Source organism: Meleagris gallopavo, chromosome 2, assembly GCF_000146605.3.
Source record: "Meleagris gallopavo isolate NT-WF06-2002-E0010 breed Aviagen turkey brand Nicholas breeding stock chromosome 2, Turkey_5.1, whole genome shotgun sequence".
NCBI lineage: Eukaryota > Metazoa > Chordata > Aves > Galliformes > Phasianidae > Meleagris > Meleagris gallopavo.
In genome coordinates this window covers 100,877,375-100,900,900 of record NC_015012.2, presented here as the reverse complement: position 1 = coordinate 100,900,900, position 23,526 = coordinate 100,877,375, and the positions used below count along the sequence as shown (strand labels likewise).

General features: G+C 40.1%; 1 protein-coding gene across 1 annotated transcript in view; it reads left to right on the top strand.

The window, feature by feature from the left end:
• The window catches only part of LDAH (lipid droplet associated hydrolase), a 96,504-nt gene that overhangs the window by 54,235 nt on the left and 18,743 nt on the right, over nt 1-23,526 (top strand). Inside the window, exon 4 of the mRNA XM_010707977.2 lies at nt 5,483-5,723. Coding sequence (XP_010706279.1) covers nt 5,483-5,723 — 241 coding nt within the window. The remainder of the gene's footprint in view (nt 1-5,482; nt 5,724-23,526) is intronic.

Below are 23,526 nucleotides of genomic sequence, written 5' to 3'. Positions count from 1 at the left end.
AAAAGAAGAGTGTGTTTAGAAAAGCGACAGAGCAAAGTGAAGTGGCAAGCCTAGGAAACCCTGTTTTGGGCAGGGAAGGTGTAGGCAAGCGCCTGCTGTTTTGCCCTGCATGTTTTCCTGGAAATCCTCACAGCACAGCTGTGCTAATAAAGCAGGATGCACTCCCCTGACCCAAACTGTTTAGCCTACACTTCTCTGCAGACCAAGTAAAAGAAATTGTGATTAATGTGGCACTCTGTGTCAAGGGTAGGCTGTAGATTACCAGTAAGTGCATCATTATGTTATCTTTGAAAAATTTACTAGGTTTCACCTGACAGATAATAGCTTTTCCCTTGCCAGCACAACAGAGGAATAATAAACTAATACATGGGCTGAACAAGATACATTAAAAGAAGTGTTACGTTTGACGGTGAAGTGGCTGTTGCTTCTCTGTAGGCCTTTTTGAAGGATTTTAAAGTAAAAGTTGCTCCTGTTTTCTTCCCAGCCCTATGATTTGAAGTCCTGCCTCCTTCCCACATCCTGATGCTCTTGGTACGGGTCAGGGCTGTGTGGCTGCAGAGCTATGCTGGGGTGCTGCGTTCCTTGCCATGGGTCAGCGCAATGGCTCGCATATAAAAAGTAATGGATTGCTTCCTGCTGCTGCCAGCTGATTGTGTCTCTAGGGCTGCTGTGGGCTGCGTGTTGCGTAAATGGTGTGGAATCTTAATCTGATGGTCTTTTGTTGGTGGTTGTTGCATTAACTGTTCCTGCACCTAACTATGTGCAAATTATGGAGCAGGAGCGAACACTTCAAAATCTCACAAGTCAAAGCAAGCATCCATTGACAACTGGAGCAGAGTGAACCATCAGAAGGTCTGTTCTGGGGAAGTTTTCATTTCTGATAGTGTAGGAGGAATATTTTTTTCAGTGCATCAGAGTTTTGTTATTTTACAGCTTCAGTAGAGAGATCTGAGCATGGGTAGGGACATCCTATCCATTGGGTGCCAAGGTGTGCCACCAATAAAGTCAATCTGTAGCCAACACCTGCTTGGGGTTTCTTCAGGGGAAAAAAAAGAAAAATCCTTAGAAATCTCCTGTCTTGTTCTGATACTCGTATCTGTCTTTTCACTTTAAATGTCTGCATAATCACAGGTGCCTGAATTTTCAGTCTGCATTTCTTATGTATAATCAAAACTGTTGAATTTCAGAGGTGTTGAGGTCCTCTCATTGACATTGCAGGAGTTAACAGCTCTGAAAATCACAGCACTTTTTTGAATAGTGATTGTTAAGTAACATCCCATTTTTTAATAGGAATGTTATGTCCTTCATCATTTACCAATCCCTAAAACAAGAAGTATTACCCACACAAATGTGAAATCATAGCTGACAGATGTATTTCAACTCTTTCAACAAAAGGCACTGATGAAAAATAGGAGTGTGTTTTGTTGGCTGGATCTGATCTTCATGCTTTCGGTGTCTTTATATAGAAACTATTTAAACATTTTACAAGAATCTCATGTTACTGTGTTCAAGACTAATAAATTGCGCAGTGATAAAAACCATTTTGTTTGAAATGTAATGGTTGGATGTTTTGTTCTCTGTTCTCATTTTAATCAAAAGAAAAACCTTCCAACTGTTTTTGCAAATCCGTAACTGTAGAAGTAACCATTATGCACTGAAAACTCAGTGTAGGAAAAATTAGGCTCTGAGAGTCATACAGTTGTCTGGATGTGGATGTCCTGTCCCATGCTTATGTGCTCACCTCTGCAAAGTTAATGAACCAGCAGGTAGGGTGTTTTGTGTTTTACAAGTGAAAATGCTGGATGTTAGAATACAAATGAACTGTCTGAGTTCATAGTTAGCAAAGGGGATGTCCTCCTGCTGTGATAGCGCTTAGTTTTCATACCACTGTCTTGTGTTAAATAGATGAAAAGCCAGATAGATTGTCCAAATGCATAGGAATGTATGAGTTCTTTATGTAGGTAGCTTGGAGGAAACCTTTGTTTTATTATTTAATATTTGCATGAAGCAGTGATGGCATAAGGGAAATCATACTCATTTAGTGGTCCTGCCTAACCAGAGCTCCTTGGCCACCATTGTGCTCTTGAGGGCTCACTTTTCTGTAAGTAGCTCCTCATCTCTATGTCTTGTAAAAGTTGTGCAGATTATACACACCTGGAGTTGATAGATTGATACTTCTGGACATTAAAGTATATGAAGAGGGACAAAATTAAAGCTCCAGAAGTCCGTACACCTTCCTACTGTGACTTGCATTGTAAGGTAAAATGTGTTGGGGATTTAAGGCAGTTTGTTCTATGAATGCACACTCCGGCTGTATCCTCTGCATTCTTCCAGTGATAGATATACTGTGTGACAAGTGACTAGGACCTGCCTTGACACCCACATTAAATTATGAGATGTGCTTGCTGATAATGTTAGGTTTCTGCTGTTAATAAAGACTAAAACGCTAAAATTTGTGAGATGCTGCATCATATTTCAGTCCTTTGAACCTTTCTTGTCTTGAGCCCCGTGTAATTTGAAGAGTTAAAAATAGATAATGAAAGCAGAAGAAGCTGCCTGGTGACAAAGCCAAAGAGAAACACCTTGAACTTTAACTGTGAATGCATGTGTCATCCTGAGGGCTGAAATCTTGCACTTAAATAGCTTTTTAAATAAATAACTGTCAAGTTAAAAAAAAAAAAGCTTCACAAATACTTTGTATTATCACAACAATCAGCAGGCAATTGTATTGACAATTTCAGTATCATGCAGGAAGGTAAGCACGGTTTTTGGCAGGCTGACCAAAGCACAGACAGGACTTTGGTGTGACCTATAGCATCATGAGCACAGGGCATGTTTGACTTCAGAAGGTTCACCAACCAGCTTGCAGAAGTCACTGCATCCATTCAAGTCTCAGTGAGCAGTGTCTCTAGTTGACCAGTGCTTAACCAATAAGCCTCACTAGACTTTGAATGAGGGGTAGTTTGAGCCAGGAGATTTGGGTTTCTCAGTCTAGATGTTTGTAACGTTTTTGGTGTTTTGACTGATTGTTATCACAAGAAACTTGTGTTATTACATGTGAGAAGAATTTCCATATACAAAGGGATCATTATGCCTTACACATTAGTTAATGATATATACAATTGCATTTATAGCTCTGATAATACCTGGTGCTTTAATACTGGCCTCTGTTACCAGAACTACCAGTTTGTAACAATTCTGGGAGTTGTAACAGGAAATATAATTGAGTGCCAACTACATGATTGCAGCTGGTGTCAATTGCAACCGGATGAGATCTTGGCATTTGACAAGACAAATATGATTAACTGATGTCAGGTGTTCGAATCTACTGCTTTCCTTCATTTTACTTGTACATTTCCAATTTGCTTGTTTCAAGGCACAAAAATAACATACTGCTTTTATGAACATGTGTGTTATTATAACAAAAGATGTTAAGTCTTGTATCCACAGTCATCTTGCAAAGAAGCTGAACTACATCTTTAAGCAATTCTGCAGGCAAATGCGTGTTTCAGAATCCTGGCTCAGCACCTAGCACTAAGCTAAGAAATAGTTGATAAGTGTTTGAATAATACAGATTTTGAATTTCTATGTTATTGTCTGACAGAGATTAAAGAAAGAAATTAAATAAAATTACCTTCCACATTACCACCATCTTTTAACTTTATATGCCATTAAAAAATGCAGGAATGCACAGGGCATTCTGACAGCTTACTTGGTTTGTCTTTCTTTTACCTCCAAGGTTTAGCGACTTCCCCCAGTGGTTAGTATAGCACTCCAAGCAACTAATCCTGTATCTATAAACTGTAATGTCAAAGGATTAATGTGTGCCTGGGAACACAGGTCAAATCTGCTTTAGATCACAAGAGCTGGAGTTCAGCTCCTAGCTGAAATATCACGAAACTGCCATATAATTTTGTACAAGTCTTGCGTTCCTGTACTTCAGCTGCTGGTTGCCTTTAATAAAAAGAGGCCCAGGGCTGATTTCCCTGAGAATGTATTTTTCTTTGTCTAAAACCAAAGTAGTATCAGCTGGAAAGTGGAGGGATTTCTTAAAATAGTTCTGTATTGGCTATAAATAATGCTTTCAAAGTCTGCTTTTAAAATACTGTGGAAAGTCCAGTAAGGCAAGTTACTGCTGTTTCCTGAATTACTTTGCTGTGTTACAATGCACAGATATCTTGTTGTGAAAGCATGATGTTGCTCACAGGTGCATGAGCTGGGGCTGACTGGAGAGCAAAGACATTCATTTTGAAATAGTTCTAGAATATTTTTAACATATTAATCTAACTTGTGCAATCTGTAGAGTGATAGATGCAGCAAACAGACATCTATATAACTGCATATATAATTGCATCTTTTTATATCTGTAGTAGCTGCCAACAAAGCACTGTGGTTTATACTCAATTATCTGCAAATGCAATATCCAAACTCTCTCTTATTTTGCCATCTTGATACTTCTGTTAGGTACAGTAGTTGTGTATCTTTGAGGCTTTTTCATATATTAATTATTGTAGCCATGTTTCGCATCCAGGAAAGAGCAGCAAGTATTCTTTGAGAATGTTGGTTTGATATTAACATGGAGGTATAATGGAGGGTGCATACACTAATTTGCTTTTAGTTACTGTGGGTGGCATTTTTAATTTCTTTTATGCTAGTTTAAGGCTGCCATGTATTCTGTTGTCACAATATAAAATACCCACTTTAAAACACGTATCTTTCACTCTAGCATGCTAAAAGCAGTGATGTGCACCACTGTGTACATCTCAGTGGTGGGGTTGTGCGCTCATGCTCCTGTCCTTACCGGGCATATTGATATGGAGCTGCCCATTGACAATCCTGTGTGCTGTCAGGCAGTCTGGATGCTGGATGTGGGGCTGCCTGCTGCCCTCTGGTGGGGCAGTGCCTGCTGGACACTGGTGCCTTCCGTCCCATATGGGCTCCCACTGTGTGCTCCCATCCTTAGATCACATTTCCCAACCCAACTTTGTCTTTGGAAAACATTAAGATGATAGCCGTCTTTAGATGGAAGCAGCCTTTCAGCCTCTATCATAAGAAAGAAGAGGACAGACTTTTCAGTAGAGTCCGTTGTAATGAGACAAGAGGAAATGGTTTCAAACATAAAGAGGGGAGATAGAGGCTGGATATAAGGAAGAAGTTTTTTACAGCAAGGGTGGTGAGGCACTGGAGCAGGTTGTTCAGAGAGGTGGTTGATGCCCCAACTCTGGTGACTGACACCCAAGGTCAGGCTGGATGGGGCTCTGAGCACCTGACGGAGCTGTTCATTGCAGGGGAGTTGCACCAGGTGACCTCTAAGGGTCTCATCCAACTCAAGTAATGCTACGATTCTGTGGTCAGAGCACTCAAAAAGCCTATCTATATGCCTACATGTGACAAACCCAAGTGGCAGCCGGGTGACAGCGCCTGCAAGGCTTGGTTGGGTGCTGCAGGTGTTGCTGACTCTCATTTTCTCCTGGTCTCACAGGTCCTCCGCTCCGTGCTGCTGTTTCCCACGATAGAGCGCATGGCCCAGTCCCCACAGGGCAAGCTGATGACCCCGCTGCTGTGCAAGCTGCGCTACGCCCTCTACATGCCTGTCTACCTGCTGTCCTTCCTGCCCGAGGGCGTCAAGGCCTCCCTGGTGCGCTTTGCTCTACGGGGCATGAAGACTTGCGATGAATCTTCCATAACGACCTCCGTAAATCTCTTCAGCGTGGATTGCATCGGTGAGCACGTGGGGTTTGTTGGTTGCGGCAGCTTTTGTATTGCTCTCGTTCAGCGAATGTAGACTGGGCTTTTTGCAGACAAAAGCTTAGTACTAAAGCACGAATAAACTGTAAATTGGAAAATTTTCTAAAATTAAAGATTTGTCAATTACAAAAAAAAAAAAAAACTTCAAGGAAAAATAACAAAATACTTTCCCAAAGCATCTATATTTGTTAAGAAAACCCTGACCTATATACTTTTAGCAGTATCTCATGTGATTAAACCATAATTTTACAGTGGATCTTTATTCATCCCTCCTTACTTTTTGCATTTCCTTCATACTGGGTATTGAAATAAATCAATAATCAGTTTCACAAAGATTTCTCCACATAAGCCTTGATTTAACTCTTTCTCTCTGTCATTTTTGTAATCTGAATTGGAGCATTGGTGAATTTAGAAAAAGGCCTTCAGCCTAAAGAGACACATAGAAGTTACTTTGTGCACAGAAGAATTTCAATGATTTTTTGGGCAAAGACAGAAGATTAATGTCCTTCCAGTGATATGGCACACCGTATGCATAGTTTGCAAGTTCTAGAAAAAGGAACAGCTTTAAGACAGAGAATAATTTCAGATAAACTGTTACATTTAGAGTGAAAACCAGAACGTGGATTGTGCTATACTCCAGGTAATTTAGAAGTTAGCAGTTGAAAACAATTTGGAATAGAATTGACATGCTAACACAGTAATAACAGCAAGAAGGAAGTTTAGATTGCATTAATAGTAGTAAAAACACATTCCTAGATTTCCAGTTGTGTTCTGTCTTCTATCAGTTAATTTTACCTCCTAATCGTCCAAACAGATGTGCCAGAGTGACTCTGTGCTTGCAAGTCCCTTTAACCTCATCTGTGAATGTGCTGCTCTGTACCAAAGACTAGCCTGTAGGGTTGTACAGAGGCTGCAAGCAGGATGGGCAGTCAGGTTTTTTTGCTGACAAACCCAGACAGTGCTGTTTATGTTGTACAAAACTGCCCTAAGGATAGTGGCTCCGTTGCAGTACCCTGTACCTGACAAAGTCAGGCTGCTGGTTGATAATGTAAACTCCTGATGGAAGTCGTGTGGTCTGCTGTTTGAGTTCCTGTTAATTTATGGAAATTTTATGATGATGAAAGAGAAAACATCCCTACAGTCATATGTACAGTAGGAATGCAGGCTTCTTCCTTTACTAGTTTAGTCTCAGAGAAAGGTATGTGAAGGTCTGTAGGGTCATACCTCTACAAGCCAGGAATCCTCTGGTCCACACAGATAAAATTCTACCTCTCAAAGCAGGTAGCTGCATCGAGGATTGTGGTGGAAGTGGTCCTTGGCCTGCATTAACCTCCAGAAAATTGTGGCCAGTCATTGTTTGTAAGTGCTGCTTGGCACAGACTACTGCAATGCCAGGAATATTTTAAGAGGGCGGATTTGATGTGCTGCTGTTGGAGCCCAGCTCTTCAGTTTTTCAGTTCCCAAGTGTGTCTGTCCTGACGTGACAGCAGGAGGTAATTTTTTCTGGGTGCACCGATGTGTCCAAACTGCAAGGAAAATTGAAGCAAGAAGCCAGGCTGAAGGGGCTTGTTCTCATAGGATGTGATCTCTATGTTCAATTTATTGACTGAATTCATTATACCAGAATGAAAGTCCCTGTGAGCCAATGTCTTATAAAACTTGAATAAATAGGCCTTCTGATGCAACTAGTTCCTCTGGGCTTGTGATATCATCTCTTAGGCAGAATTCCTCTTCAATTCCATCTTTGGAAAGTGATGACATTTTACAGTCCAGTGACTCAGGACCACATGCGTGGATTAATAACCTTAGGGCTTTCTGGATATTGCCTGTTGGCCTTCTCTTGTATTCTTTGTGGACAGTAGTGTAACACTTCAGCAGAACTTTGCTAAGCTTAGCACAAAAACAGAGACTATCCTACAAAACTGCCCATCCGTGACTTAGTGAAGCCTCTGAATTTGTGATAAATACTTTGTCATGCAATACCTTGTCCCTTACTAAACTGTTAGATATGATTGAGAAATGTTGAGCAAATTAAGATGTTCCTCCTCTCCAGGAAGGTTGCATGTCAACTCTTTAAAAATACACGTATTGCCTTTGGCATGTACGTCTGTTGCATTACTGTAATTGTAATAAAAGCTGTGATTAAGGGCAGAAAAGATGGTAAAAGTTTCCTTAAGACTAATACGTCCGCTAAAACAAACCAACCTGCCAGGGATTTGTTACCACATCCAAAACTTAGTCACAACAATGTTTCTCTCCTCTAAAAGGAAATGAGGCTTGAAAACTTAACTGCAGTGGAACTATAAGACCTAGTGCTGTTCCCATTGAGCTCAAGAGTCATGAGTGATGTTCCTGGTCACAAGTAATGTTCCCCAGGGGTCATGCCTGTCCTGTTCGGTATCTTTATTGATGGCCTGAATGATGGCATTGAGTGCACCCTTGGTAAGTTTGCAGATGACAAAAAAAGTTTGGAGAAAGTGTCTATCTGCCTGGAAGTAGTAAGGCCATACAGAGGAATCTGGACAGGCTGGATAGATGGGCTGAGGCCAATGGGATGAAGTTCTACAAGACCAAGTTCTAGATGCTGCACTTTGGCCACAGCAACTCCAGGCAACATTACCGGCTTGGGGAAGAGTGGCTGAAAAACTGTGGAAGAAATGGACCTGGGAGTGTTTGTCAACACTGAGCTGAACAAATGTCAGCAGTGTGCCCAGGCGGCCAAGAAGGCCAATGGCATCCTGGCTTGTGTCAGAAATAGCACTGCTAGCAGGAGTGGGGAAGTGATCATCTCTCTGAACTCAGCTCTGATGAGGCTGCACCTCAAGTACTATGTTCAGTGTTGGGCCCCAAAACTGAACACAAAAAAAACAAAAACAAAAAAGGCATGGAGGCCTTGGAGCGTGTCCCGAGAAAGGCGACAAAGCTGTGAGGGGTCTGAAGCAAGGCCTTATGAGGAGTAGCTGAGGGAGCTGGTGTTGTTCAGTCTGGAGAAGAGGAGGCCTAGGAGTGACCTTACCACTCTCTACAACTACCTGAAAGGAGGTTGTGATGAGCCGAGGATCAGCGCCTTCTCCACATAACTAGCAATAGGACTAGAGGGAATGGCCTCAAGCTGTGCCAGGGGATATTCAGGATGGACATTAGGAAAAATTTCTTTTCTGAAGGAGTGGTCAGGTGCTGAAATGGGCTGCCCAGGAAGGTGGTTGAATCACTGCAATGGAGGTGTTCAGGAAACATTTAGATGTTGTACTGAGGGTTATGGTTTAATGGAAAATATTGGTGATAAGTGGATGGTTGGACTGATTGATCTTGTAGGTCTTTTCCGACCTTGGTGATTCTACGATTCTATGAAAAGATCCCTTCAGTGGCAATAAAATCAGGCCCTTAGGTGAAACAGTCAGAGAGGTTAGGGTGTTGTGAAGGTAGAATTGTATTACTTGCCTATCCCACTGTTTCAGATTATGTTTGCTCCCACTTCTCATCCAAACTAAGCTTTCCATTGACCCAATTTTACAACTGACAGAATGGAGAAATCCCAGTCAAACAGCAAAAGCATTGTGATTACACTGTCCAGAAAGGTAATGGGATATAAAGTCTAGTCCCAAACGGGAAATAATGCAGAATGAGGAGAGAGAGCAGGGATTGCAAAGAAAGGTGATTGTAGGGTAGAATATAGAGACAAAATAAAATGTAGAGGTAAATATAGAGAATATAGAGGTAAAAATAAAAATGAACCCATTGGAAGTAAGCAAAGGGATCCGAAGACAGTTTGGGGTTTTAAGCTTTTGGCAAAGAAATTTTAGAGCAGAAAAAGTATGACAACTAACTGGAATTGGGATGCTTGCATTCCTGAATGTCTGGGATGAATAGACAGAAAAATTGAACGTTAGTGACCTTAAGTTATCTGAACTGCCATTCTGTGTATTCAGGCTGGCAAAACAAGGATACCCTGGACTGTACAGCAATGGTTATTCCACAAATATTGTATAGTTGTTCAATACTGGAACGTTTTGGCACTCCAGCCTCTTGAAATTTGTAAACATTTCTTTGGTGACAGATGCCAGTAGCAGACTTACAGTGACAGTAAACCATTCTATCTACATAGGACAGGATTTATTGTCCACCAGTTTGACTGGCAAACTTCCTCCATTTGTTTCTGCAGAATTTCCACAAAAGCACAGACATTACATAATAGGTAAACACTGCAAGGCTTTTTCAAGAGGCGGACTCACAGGTCAGAGGTTAATGTCTGGATGACAGGGAAGATACAGATAAGCACAATAGCAAGAAAAACCTCCAACTGGCCCAAACGTGATTGTCCTTTGTGATCTTGAACCTGTGACTTCCCTTGAGGAATCTCCCTGTTTGTTTAACCTATTCATACAGGGGAATACAGAAATCTGGAGAGTGATGGGGGGGGGAAAGGTCTGCTTTGTGGAATTCATGCAGGCTGGGGAGGGGGGAACTCAGAAATCTGAAATGAAAGTTTCAGAGAGGCTTCGGCTGTCACACAAATGAAAGCAGGAGACAGTAGATTTTCATTTTGTTTTATGAGTCCAAGAGATGTTGTAAGAAAACAAGGAGTGAAGATAAAGCGTCACAGATTAGATTTAAACCCTATCTTGCACCAAGTGAGAAGGCATTCAGATTTCATGTAGAGGGTTTGTATTTCATTCGTTTTACAGAGAAAAGAAGTGGTAAGGCAATGTTAGGCAAACTACTTTGAAGCCTAAGTTAAGAAACTGCATACAGTCCACAATCCTGTCTGGGAGGTTAGATGCCCAGCTGAGAGAACCTAGGCTACTTCTGTTCCTTGTCTGTACAGGATGGCAAGATTGCATGCCTGAAATGCCACAGAGGAGGGAGTTCTATCATGGGATAAAATTTTCTGAACTAGCAGGTAGCATCTGGGAGACAAATCTGTATCAAAATATCTGTGAAATGAAGGCTTCTAGTTACTGCAGACTTCTACAATGATGGAATTATAAACCTTTGTGTTTACTCAGTTGTTTGTCTCCAACTGGCAAATTTAATGCTGTGTTTGAATTATCCTCATCTTTGGAGTTATCATATCCTGAGATCTGTTTCTATTCCAGTTCTCTCTTCTTAAACAAAGAGGTGTTAAATATGATACTATGAGTGGTCTTCATCTGCCCATGTGTGGGCATACCTGCTCCTCATGCAGTTTGCCCTCCAAATCCATCACCATCTTCATAGCCCTCCTTCGGATGCTCTCTAATATTTTTATGTCCTACTTATATCGTGGTGCCCCAAACTATCTGTCCTGCCACACTGTAGCTATTGTTATTCATCTTCCTGCTGGCATCAGAAAGCAGTGTCCTCTGAGTTGTACCCTTGCTGCTGGAAGGACAGGCAGATATCCTAAGCTTTGACTGCATTAAAATTTACAATTGCTGGTTTCTACTGACATAGTCCTATTGTTTACTTCCTACCTTATTTGAAAACTCATTTCACATCTTCGCTTCCACTTCCTGACAAAAAAAAAACAGGAAATTTTTGGAGAAGACTACTTTGAGGCTAAATTGCTGCAGAAATACCTGTCTAACTAAAATACACAGGTAAGGGCAGCGTGTGGCATTAGTTTTCTGACGCTCCTGAGCCACTCCAATTATTCAACTGATATTTTTCAGAGCTATGTATTATTTTAAAGTATAAGGCAAGCATTTTATAAACAAATTCATGTGAAGTGGTGAAATAAGTGTGCTTTGCTCACTCTAATGGGTTCTTTAGAAAGCTATGTACAATGGTGTTTTCTCACACTGAAATTAAAATTGAACTCTTAAAAGGAATGGAAGGTGCAATGAGCCCTTCTAACTAGCACAGAAGGCAGAGCTCTTTTGATTGGAGTTGTATGGAACTGAACTCTCCATTGAGTCATGTAAGGCCAAGGAAACATTGCATATTATATTCTACACTTTCATCTGTGGGATCTGTGTTTTTTTTAATTACTAGCAGTTTATGCAGTATTAGTCAAAGTTATCTTCTTAGTTTACACTGAACTGGCAATGTCATTTTATATCAAAAACATTTTAAAAATAACTTGATATTCAAGACAACCAGTGAGCAAGACAACAAGGAGCATTGCTCAAGACAAGCGCTGAGCTATTGCCCTGCATCCCGTAGCTGATCATAGGCAGAACTGTACATTGAGGTACATTTCAAGGCAACAGTTTTAGATCTGAAACCTTCTTGACTACTAGTTTAACCTTATAAATATACATTTAGAGATGTTCATCATTAGCAACTTGCAGAAACCTCATCAGCTAGATAGGCAAACTTCTGCCTACAATGAAGAAATCATTCTAAGGATATTTTTTCTACTTTTATAGCTAAATTTGTATAGATTTTCAGAGATGATGTATAGGTGGACAGAACTTCATGAAGAGCAGAAATTGCCATCACAATGAGCAAATTGCACCTACACAAACTAAATAACTTTATATCTGGAAGTGTAGTGTAGCATAGAATGCGCACAAGGATGAAGCTCAGCAGATCCCCTTTCTTCTTCTTACATGCATTCCTTGATACCTCACGGGGCATAAAGAGGTCAAAACAACAGAGCAGACAACCTCTCTCCTTCTCATTAGCTTCTAAGTAGTATTCAGGAGAAAAAATTCCTGAAATCAGGAATCATCTCTGACAAGATGCTTTTTGCCTGTATCTGGTCTTACAACACCACATACTGCCCAGGATGAGAAGGCATCTGTAGACAGCCCAGAGTCTGACCCAGCATGCTAAATCTGCTCACAGAATCACAGAATGGACAGGGTTGGAAGGGACCTCAAGGATCATTCATCTCCAACCCCCCTGCCACACGCAGGGCCACCAACCTCCGCATTTAATACCAGACCAGGCTGCCCAGGGCCCCATCCAACCTGGCCTTGAACACCTCCAGGGATGGACGGGCATCCACAACCTCTCTGGGCAGCTGTTCCAGCACCTCACCACTCTCATGGTAAAGAATTTCCCTCTGACATCCAGCCTAAATTTTCCCTCCTTCAACTTGAAACCATTTCCCCTTGTCCTGCTCCTGCCGTGTTTCCCTGCAGGCTCCTGTGTGCTGTCACAGTTGAGCCCTATCCACTTCTGACATTTTAAGTGATGATCGTAATATGTATTTCTGCAGAGTGTTTAAGAGTGTTTCCTTACCTGTGGAAACATAGTAATATTTTATCACCTGCTTCACAGGAAAAGGGGCCAAAGAATAACAGCCTTTAATATTTTCATGTTTCCTCTGCTACTGTTTATTTTCCTGTGTGATGCCTGACTAAAATGTTTGTTTAATGTTGTCGGACAACTCACCTTACCAAGGCTGCACTTCAGCCGATGGAAAAAGCTCACATCTGCTTTATTCTTTCTGGGAGTGAACTAAAGTTTTCCTCATTTAAAAGTAGGATGCTTATATTAAATTACTGGAGGAAAGCAATGACTTTTATATATTTATAGCCCTGTTTATTTTTAAAGTCAATCTGCTTCATAATTTACCTCATTTCCAAAAGAAAGAAAGACATTTAACAAGGACTTTTATTACTTGCAAAACCTTTTACTTTCCTGTGAAAATCTTGTGAAAATAATAGTAATAATGTGGAAATTTCTCATTGGTTTTATTTCTGTTAATTATTCCTCTTCTTGGGGGAAAAACTCAATGTAAAAGACTCCCATCGTAAATATTACTCATAAGGCGTGAATGTTTTGATAGTAGAACTGCTGATAATTTCCATGAAATGTGAGGCCCATTTGGGATTTGGCTTGGGAAGGGAAGATTGTTTATTCACCCCTGGTGCGGTTTCATCCCTAGGGATCTGATTTACTCCCACAGACTTGCAAGGAGTCTAGCAATACCTTGCAAATGGCATTGAAAGAAAAGAGTAACCAGCAAAGTGGAAAGGATGTTGAAAATAAGTAAATGCCATTTAAATGCTAGCAGCTACAGTTCCTTTTTATCCACTGTCACCTGCCTGTTGTCCATCCTGACCAGTTCAGGATGGATGTTGGGAAATACTCCTCAAAAGGATGGTCAGGTGCTGGAATGGGCTGCCCAGGGAGATGGTGGACTCACCGACCCTGGAGGTGTTCAGGGAACATTTAGACATTGTGTTGAGGGGCATGGTTTAGTGAGACCTCTTGGTGATAGGTAGATGGTTGGACTGGACGATCTTAAAGGTCTTTTCCAACCTTGGTGATCTATGATTCTAATGTATTCCGTGTAACTAAGGGCAACACAATCTGTGTGTAATTCCTGTACTCAGCTAACACAATATTTCACACAGAATCAAAGAATCATAATATGGCAGGAGTTGGAAGGGACCTCTAGAGTCCATTGAGTCCAATCCCCCTCCTAAAACAGGTTCCCTACAGCAGCTTGCATAGGTAGACATCCAGACATGTCTTTAATATCTCCAAAGGAGGCTTCACAACCTCTCTCGGCAACCTGTTCCAGTGCTCTGTCACACTCACTGTAATGTTATTCAGCATATTTGTGTGGAATTTCCTATGTTCCAGTTTTTGGCTATTGGTCTTTGTCCTATCACTACACACAACTGAAAAGAGTCTGGCCTCATCCAAGTGCTTCCAGCACTTTCAGTATTTATAAACATTGATCATATCTCCTCTCAGTCTTCTCTAGGCTGAACAGACTCAGGTCTCTCAGTCTTCCCTTGTATGGGAGATGCTCCAGGACCTAAATCATCTTTGTCACCCTCTGCCGAACTCTTTCTAGTGTACTCCACAGTACTCCAGATGTGGCCTCATCAAGGCAGAATGAGGGGAAAGATCAGCCCCCTTGACCTGCTGGCCATGCTCTTTTTATTGCACTCCAGGATACCATTGGCCTTCTTGGCCACAGGGGCACACTGCTGGCTCATGGCCAGCCTGTTGTCCACCAGGACACCAAGAATCTTCTCTGCAAAGCTCACCTCTAGCAGATCATCCTTCTAACCTGTACTGATGCATGCAGTTATTTTTCCCCAGCTGCAGGACTCTACACTTGATCTTGCTGAACCTCATCAGGTTCTTCTCCACCCAGCTCTCCAGTTTGTCCCGGTGTTGCTGAATGGCAGCATAGCATTCAGGTTCATCAGCCGTTCTTTCCAGCTCTGTATCATTAGCAAACTTTATGAGGGTCAAGGTCCAGCAGCCCTCCTCTCCTCATTGGCTCCTCTACCGCCTGCATTATAAAGTTATCTTCAATACATTGCAGGAACCTCCTGGGCTGTGCATGCCTGGCCATGCTGCTAATACAACAAATATCAGGATGGTTGAAGTCCCCCATAGAACCTGTGTCCAGAATCACAAGGCTACTTCCAGTTGTTTGTAGAAAACCTAATCAACTTCCTCCTTCTGATCAGGTGGCTTATAATACACAGCCACAGCAATGTCACCCATATTAGCCTGGCCCTTAATTCTCCCCCACAAGCTCTCCACTCCATTGTCATTCACCCCCAGGTGGAGCTCAATTCATTCTAGTTACTCTCTCACATACAGAGCAACCTCACCACCTGGCCTTGCTGGCCTGTCTTTCCTAAAAAAAGATTAGCCATCCATGACATGCTTTGCTTTTGCTTCTTGTCGGGACAACATCCTCAAGTGCTCATTGTCTGCCCTCCTAACTCTTTAACAGGATGAACATCTCTGTATAGCATTGTTATGGGTCTTTGAAGGAATTGCTGGTTTGTCTTGAGCAATTCCAGTGCACAAGATTGCTTACTGGTTAGAGCAATGGTTAAGTGTATTTACAATGAGTTTTCCTACCTATTAAATCCACTCCACCTCAGAGGAGTTCACCCCGTTCGCAGGAGGGAGTTACTCAAGTTGTTGAGCTCCATCCGGCATCCACAAGGGGGCTTCAGCATCACCTTCTAATCCAGAAAGCCACTTAAAACAGATCTCCATAAAGCTAATCAATGGCTTCAACACTTGTCTAGGAAAGCATATTTATTCCCAGTAGAGCCCATGCAGAAAGCACAGTGTGCGAATGCTAACTTGCTGCACACTGTCCACCCTGTCCTCTCCGTGAGAGACTAAGCACCACCATCACGGGTCCCATCCCTTCCCTCTTACAGAAGAAGAGAGCAGATACTTGCCACAACCAAGAATTGGAACAGAGCAGATATCTCACCATCCCAGCCAACTGTTCTCTGTGTGAAAACTTAAACTGAAGATTAATTTCCCCAGCCGAGGGCGAGTTCTGTCATTTGAAGATAATGGGAGTTGCTTCCAAGTAATTCAGGGCAGGATTAAGTCCACAGACATTTCAGTTTCAGTCACACACCTCACTTCTATTGCACATGCTTCATCACACAAAGTAAATTAGTGTTTTTCACACTCCTTAACAAAGCATCTATTGTTTGTAAAGCACCTGGATATTATTGTTGAATAACTTTTGATATATTTTTTGCCATCACATTTTGCCAGTACATTTCCTCAAGCACAGCTGACTGGTTTTCTTGTGTAGTTCTGATCTTTCTGCAGCTTTAGTACCAAGCAGATTAAATAAGTCTGTCATAACAAATGCAGCTAGTTCTGCCTATTTATGTTAATCATTCTGTATTAATTGGTATATTTTCATTCTAAATTCAAGTGTAAACTGAACAGCATCAAAAGTCAATGTTTACATCTTCTAGGCCTCTAAACATCAACATAATGTGTATGTGCATGTGTGGATGCTCATGTTCCTGCTTTAGTCATCCTTGACACTAAGCAGTTCCTTCTGTTTGATGTTTTAAACAATGTTATACGATATTTCCAAGATTGCTGTTGGCAATAATTACCAGCAGAAAATATGTTTTCCCCATAGGAAATTACACTGCTGTTTGGTATTATTAGTTTGTACCACTGTGTTCTCAGTCTGTCTGATGAATGACAGAGATTGCTTCCTTAAGAGCAAAGGATCAGCTGGAAAGGAAACTAGTGTCGCACTCCCGTGAAGACCCTTACAATAAGATAGGCAACTGACCAGGAAAAAAGCTCCGACCAGATACTAGTACAGTCCCTGAGGAAAAAATATTTTCAAAAGCTCAGTCTGCTTTATGCAAGGCATTTCAGTTTAGCATGAGAATCCAACGTAGAACTGATGAATCATTTAGCAATTTAAGCAATTTGTCTTTAGAGTTGAGAGAACATTTGAAAGAGTCGTATTACAACATGTCAAGGTGCAGATTTTCTGTTGCACATGAAAATAGTAATCTTTGGCAAGAATCTTCCCATTGAAATTAAACTATTTTCTTCTTCTACCTCATTTCCCTCACTCAGAAAAACAAGCAAATCTCTGCATGCATATCTACAATTCAATGCTGCACAGCCACTGATTTAGAAATAGACTGTTAAATCTGTGGAACAGAAAGGATGTTTTTCCTGATAGTTTGAATAGCCTCTGACACACTGAAAGCCAAGCTCCTGACTGGGACCTTTAGCAATCCCACACAGTGCACCTAATTCCTAGTTAAGAAATAATAATGAGGCAGTCAGTTTTCAGTAGGACCTCTTCCATTTTGCTGCATTTACCAACAAATTGTCAATTTACTTATATGCTGTACAATTTACCTTTAATGAAGCCAGGAATGGGGATTAAAACTTGCCAATGTTTTGTGCGTTTTAAAATATTTCTCAGGCATTTCATAATACCAGATTATTGTGAAATTATCCTGCTGCCAGGCAGATTTACTAAGGAAGGCCTCAGTGAAGCATTCTGGGAGAGGGAAACCAAGAATTTTTAGAGGTTCTTTGGAATTCCCTCGTGTGACATAAGAAAGCATCATTTCAGGCTTTTCTATGTGTAGCACTGCCAGTACCTGACAAAATGTGTCCCCAGTCTTTTCTGCAGCCCTTGGCCAACACAAATAATAGTCTAAAGTAACAGCAATAAGCAATTAAATAGCAAAGGGTGGAATAGCAGATGCATTCTGTGGAGAAAAACAAATTGACAGTAAATGATGGTTTTCCAGGGCAGGGCATCAGAAATGTCCTGGGAAACTGGAAAGTCAGCGTGAGAAAGAAGGATGTATGGAAACAAACTATAGATAGTGAAAGATTGTTACAACTGACCACAATGGAATGAGATTTCTTGTTTTTGACAAGGCTCAAGACATGGTTATTAAAACCACTGTACTTCCTAAAAGGAATATTTGCAAGTATGCATGGGTTTACAGAGGCTGGATCGCTGTCAATCAAACCAACATCATGGGAGCTTTGGCTTCTTAAGGTATGAAGATGCTACTCACAATGACATACTTAGTAAATAATACTTGATTAAGAATTTATTGGGAAAAATTAAAAAAAAACTTGCATATAGCTATGAGCAGAAGTGCACTCCTGAAAGTTGTGAAATTAAGGTAGACAGAGATCTTCTAAGAGTTCAAAGTAGTACTGTGAAGAAATAATAGCTGAGCTAGGCGGTATGCAGGTAATGTAAATTACAACAGTATGAAAAATGAAGTAGTGTTGCAAGCCTTTATAAAATACAGAGCCATTTGTTAGTTGGTTTAACAGACCTAGGTGGGTAACTAACGGAATCAGATCATCAATATGAAGAGATGTAACTTGCTCAGGAAAGAGAGACTCAGAGAAGGGAAGAGGACAGATGTGAAGGGAGAAAAATTGAACTTCAGATATCCACATTCTGTATGTGAATCCCATGACAGATATTGAAAATATGATAAATTAGAATTGTTTGGACTAAACAAGAGAAAAGTCAAGAACATAAGAGTTTTCAAATAAAGGAATAATAATTTAATATCTGTGGTAGCAGAAATAAGGTGCAACAGAAGGATTCAGATAAGACTTCAGTTAATTACAAGAATGGAATTCTTCACAGGAAATAATGCAGTTTTGTCATCCACAGTGACAGGTGTTGTGCAAGCATTAATTAGAAATTGAACAAATGTAAGTATTAACATACTAACTTAAAAGTTCTATTGAATTACATAGGAACTAGTAGCTGAAAGTAAGTGCCAAAGCCCGTCCTGTCCACTGTCTTGCTGTGAACAACAGTCAGAATGAAATGCTTCCAAAGGGGAAAAACTCCACAGTCTGCGCTGGCAGTTAATAGAGGTATTGTTCTTAGAGGTAGAACCCAAAAGGCCTGAGGCCTTTTTGATAATATGGAGATTTAAATTTTGGTTCTAGTTCATTAAGAGACTTCTAAAGTTTTGTTGATTTCCAAAGTCTTTGTTGTCACTTGTTTATTCTTTGCCTTAACAAGCTCTTAGGAGTTCTACAGCTGTATGATACATGTTGTAAAATGGATGTTCTTTTACTGGCTCTGATATTTCAACCTTCTGATACTCCTTTGTATTACAAATGAGTTGCCAAAGATTTTTGAAGAACCGGAGGGATCTGTTGTGGGATCTGATTGCATTTCAGATTTGTGGGTTTTAATCATACGTATTAAATGCCTAAAACATGAGGGAGGACAGAAGCCAGTTGGAAAGTGGTATTTGGAAAATAACTAAATGACATTCGACTTGGAAAAATGAGGGGAAAAAATGCATCTGAAACAGGTTCTCAGTAGGTGAAGAACAGAATCAGGGGAAGCCAGAAGTAGAGGGCATATGAAGACTTTCTCCACGCCATTCATGTGAGTGAATTTGTCCAACTTGGAAAATCATATCGGGTATTCTTCCAAATTTAATGCTGTTGAAACTGCACTGTCAAAGCCTTGAAGTAAAAATCTGGCTTCATGTTTCTCCTTGTACCCATTCCAAAGCATAGCTCCTACTAAGTTACAAAATAGAGCAATATTTTGATGTGTGGGGCATAATAAATTTACACCTACAGCCACAATCTTGTTGATAGAGTCAACATAATCTGAAGCCAACAGAAGTGGAGAAATGAAATAAGCTCGGGTAACCCTTTGTAGGGTAAAATTTATATTATCTGTTGAACAAGCTGTTGAAGAATGTGGTGTGTATCCATTAAAGTGTCTAGATTGGGGCTATCTTCATAACCACTCATTTTTGTTGGAAAAGGAACTGTTCTGATTATTTCCTTAAGTACTTAGCCAATTAAGTTGATCTTTTTGTCCTTTGTATTGTTTCTGCTGTTTCATTCGTATGGCATCTCTTTCTGTCTATTATTTCTGTCACAGAAAATTCATCTCCTTAGCATAACAAAGAATACAATATTGTTTTTACGTAATGAAGATGCTGACTGCAGATCAAAACCACACAGAACAACACAGATTCAATTTTTAAATGTTTAGGGGTGTGTATGTCCCTCAAAGTTTATCAGGGCTAGGTCTGAAGTAGCAAACTCCAGTTTGTATTTTATGGATATGTGCAACCATTTTTTTGTGTGTTGAAACACAGTTGTCTTTATGGAATATCTTTAATTTCCATGGACAGCATTATGTGACCGCTCAGTTTCCAGTGTGAGTTTACAATTAATCTAGCCTTAATCTAATCTTTTCCTTGCAAATAAGCAAGCAAACGATCTTTGGACATTCAGTCAACAAGAAGTTCAAAGACTTGAGGAAAAAACAATTACTTCAGTGCAAGAACAGGAAATCTCTGTCTCGTTTCAAGATTCAAGTATAAAAAGAAATTTTCTCTCTCCCAGGTTAGAATCATGTTTTTTCACTTTTGCACAGCTTTCCAGCTTCCAGCATATCTATAGAGACTACTGACAACGTATCAGTTCAGGATTTAGTTCTAAAATCTTCAGAAAGTAATAACAACGCTGCTAGATATGTGTTTCTTCTGAATCAGGAAATCTTTTATTTCATATTTCATTTGCTTGACTGCATTGTGGATACATCAGTCTGTTTGAGCTCACTAGATGCAGGTATTCACCTAACAACTGGCTAATTGAATTGGTGGTTAAATAACCCTAAGCACTGAAAAGCTTGATTGATTTCAGTCATTATTGTTTGTGAAAACTAATAATTTAGTTGAAGGATATTAAGTCCTTGCTGTGACACTCTGGGTTAAAGAGCTACCAATGATGTAAAGCACTCTTTTCTTTTCTGGATCCTTGATTTGAGCCCAATCAGAGTTCCTCTATCACAAAACCACCACAAATAAATCAAACACATTTTGGCACAGTTTGTCGTCTCTGCTTAGCAAGTGTATGAGACTAAACTGACACTGATCCTTAATCACCTTTAATCCATAGAGAGGGAATGATCCTACTGGGGCAGGAGAAAGGTCATTGGCAGGATCATGGGGAGAAAGTAAGTTGGCAGTTAATTTCTTAAATCTGACCTGTGAATAAATGAAAGGCTTCCATTTCAGGTTAATCTGTGAAGCAGCATATATATATAAAAGATTTGCATAGAAAGAAGTTATGCTATTTTGAGAAGTCATTATGAGTTAAAAGCATGGTGTCCGTGGTATTTGCCTTTTGAAACGTTGATTTCACTTCTAACTTGTTAGACCTTATTATTTATAATAATGTATAATTGACAATAGCTTTTTTTCATTATTAAATTCTAATTACTTGGCTATGATTTATAAGAGGCAACAGCAGCTTGAATTGGAATTGACTATTAAAAATGATGTGGAGTTCTACAGCTTCTCCAGGTACACTGACATGTTTCTTTCCTATGTTTCTTTTTCACTCTTTTCATTTGTGCATGAGAAGTGCTTTTCCTTTCCTAATTGCTATGTAAAATACGCATGTGAATGGATATTTGCAGAGGCCCAGGCCCTGTGGAGACTGATGTTATGTTCTCTGCTTTCTGTGTTTTGGATTATCCCAGTGACCCAGGCCATGTTGTAATATATCAGACCTGCATAAGGATTTAAAGGAATGGGATTAGACCAAGAAAATTCAGAAAAAAAAAAAAATTGCTAACACAGGCCTTAAGCTGTGAAACTTGATGAACAAAAATACTTCAGCAGGAGAAGTGGAGAGCTTCTATGCCTTCAGAACTTTTAGACTGATTCAAGACTAACTAATCTTTAAGAGCTCATTTCCTAAACAGAGAACATAGAGGTAAAGGGCTTTTGCCATTCATGCAAAGGATGTGAGAAGAATGCTCCTTCCAGATTCTCTTCAGAAGAGCACCGGAGTTCATGTATTCTCAGTAGATAGAGATGATTTATCACTGTGAGCCAGGGTTTAGGGTTCAACCCTGGCCTCATTCTTTCAACCTGTCTTTGCTGGGTAACATGCTTTCTGTTCCTTGTGTCTGTTTTTAAGCAGAGTTCTGAAGTGATCACATTCATTTCCATGAGAGTTCAGTTCTCATTTTGAGATCTATATATCCAGATTACCAAAGGAACCAATGAGTTTGGTGATAATCTCCTTCACACGTCTCGTTGTCGCTGTGCCGCAGTGAGTCCTCTAAGTGACAGATATTTTCATGGTTAATCACAAGTTAATTTTGTCCTTCCGAAAGGAGACTGAACTGTCTTGCTTCAGTAGAACACTGCGTCCATTGGGCAACTTCTAATAAAGCTCACGTCAGCACTGATGTATACAAATTCATTTTACGACAAGATGAATTTATTACAGTTGAACCAAATATCAATTATAGCTTGATTGAAGACCTACTTTGGTTAAAATACAGGAAGGTTCTGATCCTTCAAACATCTGACATCATTACTTTGAGCATCCCTGTTAAAATCAACGAGGCAGCAGATCGTATGCAGAAGTATATGTGTATGTGTGTAGTATTGTGTCCTCCAAAATTTCCTTGGCTTTACTTAAAGAACTAATTTAAATTCAGCGAATATAAATTGTGATGCTAATAATTAAATAATGAAATAGAAATTAAATTGTATAAGGCACATCCTGACTTTGGGTACTTAGGTATTAGCGCTGGTTTTGATGTATTCTTTATGAGATTATTTTGAAGATTTTATTGTTTGATGATTGTAAAATGCAACTCTAAAGGTAGTAATGAACAACTCTAAAGGGACATGACCAGTTTAGCTCTATAAATTTCATTACTGTTAAATAAATGTATTTTTTAAGGACTAATTAATAGTTCTTATATTTCTACAATGCTCTTCACATCAAGAGTTGTTAAGTCTGCAAAACCCACGTTGCCATGGCATCCCACATTCAGTCTTATCTTTCACATGTGATGATTTCTCAGAATACTAATTTCAATCTTAGATTCCCTTTAGGGCCCATACATTTCTCACTTCAGCAAGTGGTGCAATACAGTAGTAAATGCCAGATACCAAAGCTACGTTGTTCCTAATTTCATCATGGACACCAAGATGACAACTGTGATACAACTTCCACATCGTCAATTATGGGGATTTCCCATGTTAGCATTTTGAGCCAGTTTCCTGGATGTTCCTGGATGGGCTTTATTTTGTGCTGTGACTCATTCTGCAAATTTTGGTGAGACTGCTTCATCATTCAGTAATTTCAGCACGTGGGCTCTGGGTTGCATTTTATATTGTCCTTGTAAAAAACCAATGAACATTTTTCAGGGCTGTAGGACTCCTGATAATGATTCTGGGAACCTAAAGAGATTTGCAGCCAAGGCAAGCATTAGCATTTGATGCGAACTTTTCAAGAGCTGGTGGAGCAGGTGACAGGCACTGACCAGGAGAATTTCACAAGGGAACCTTCCTTTGGACAGGTCAAGGAAAGATTTCTGAGACCATTCCTTTTATATATCTTATCTTCTCTGACTGTGGCCACTTCACAGCCTGATTTTCAGAGCTGCTCAAAATAACAGTCCCTGGGAGTCCTTTGAGATGGCTTTCTAATTAGGCACAAAAAGAAAGTGAATTTTTCTGAGTTATTTCCTTTGAAAAAGCAGCTCAGTATTCTTGTAATAATGAAACAGAAAAGCTTTTT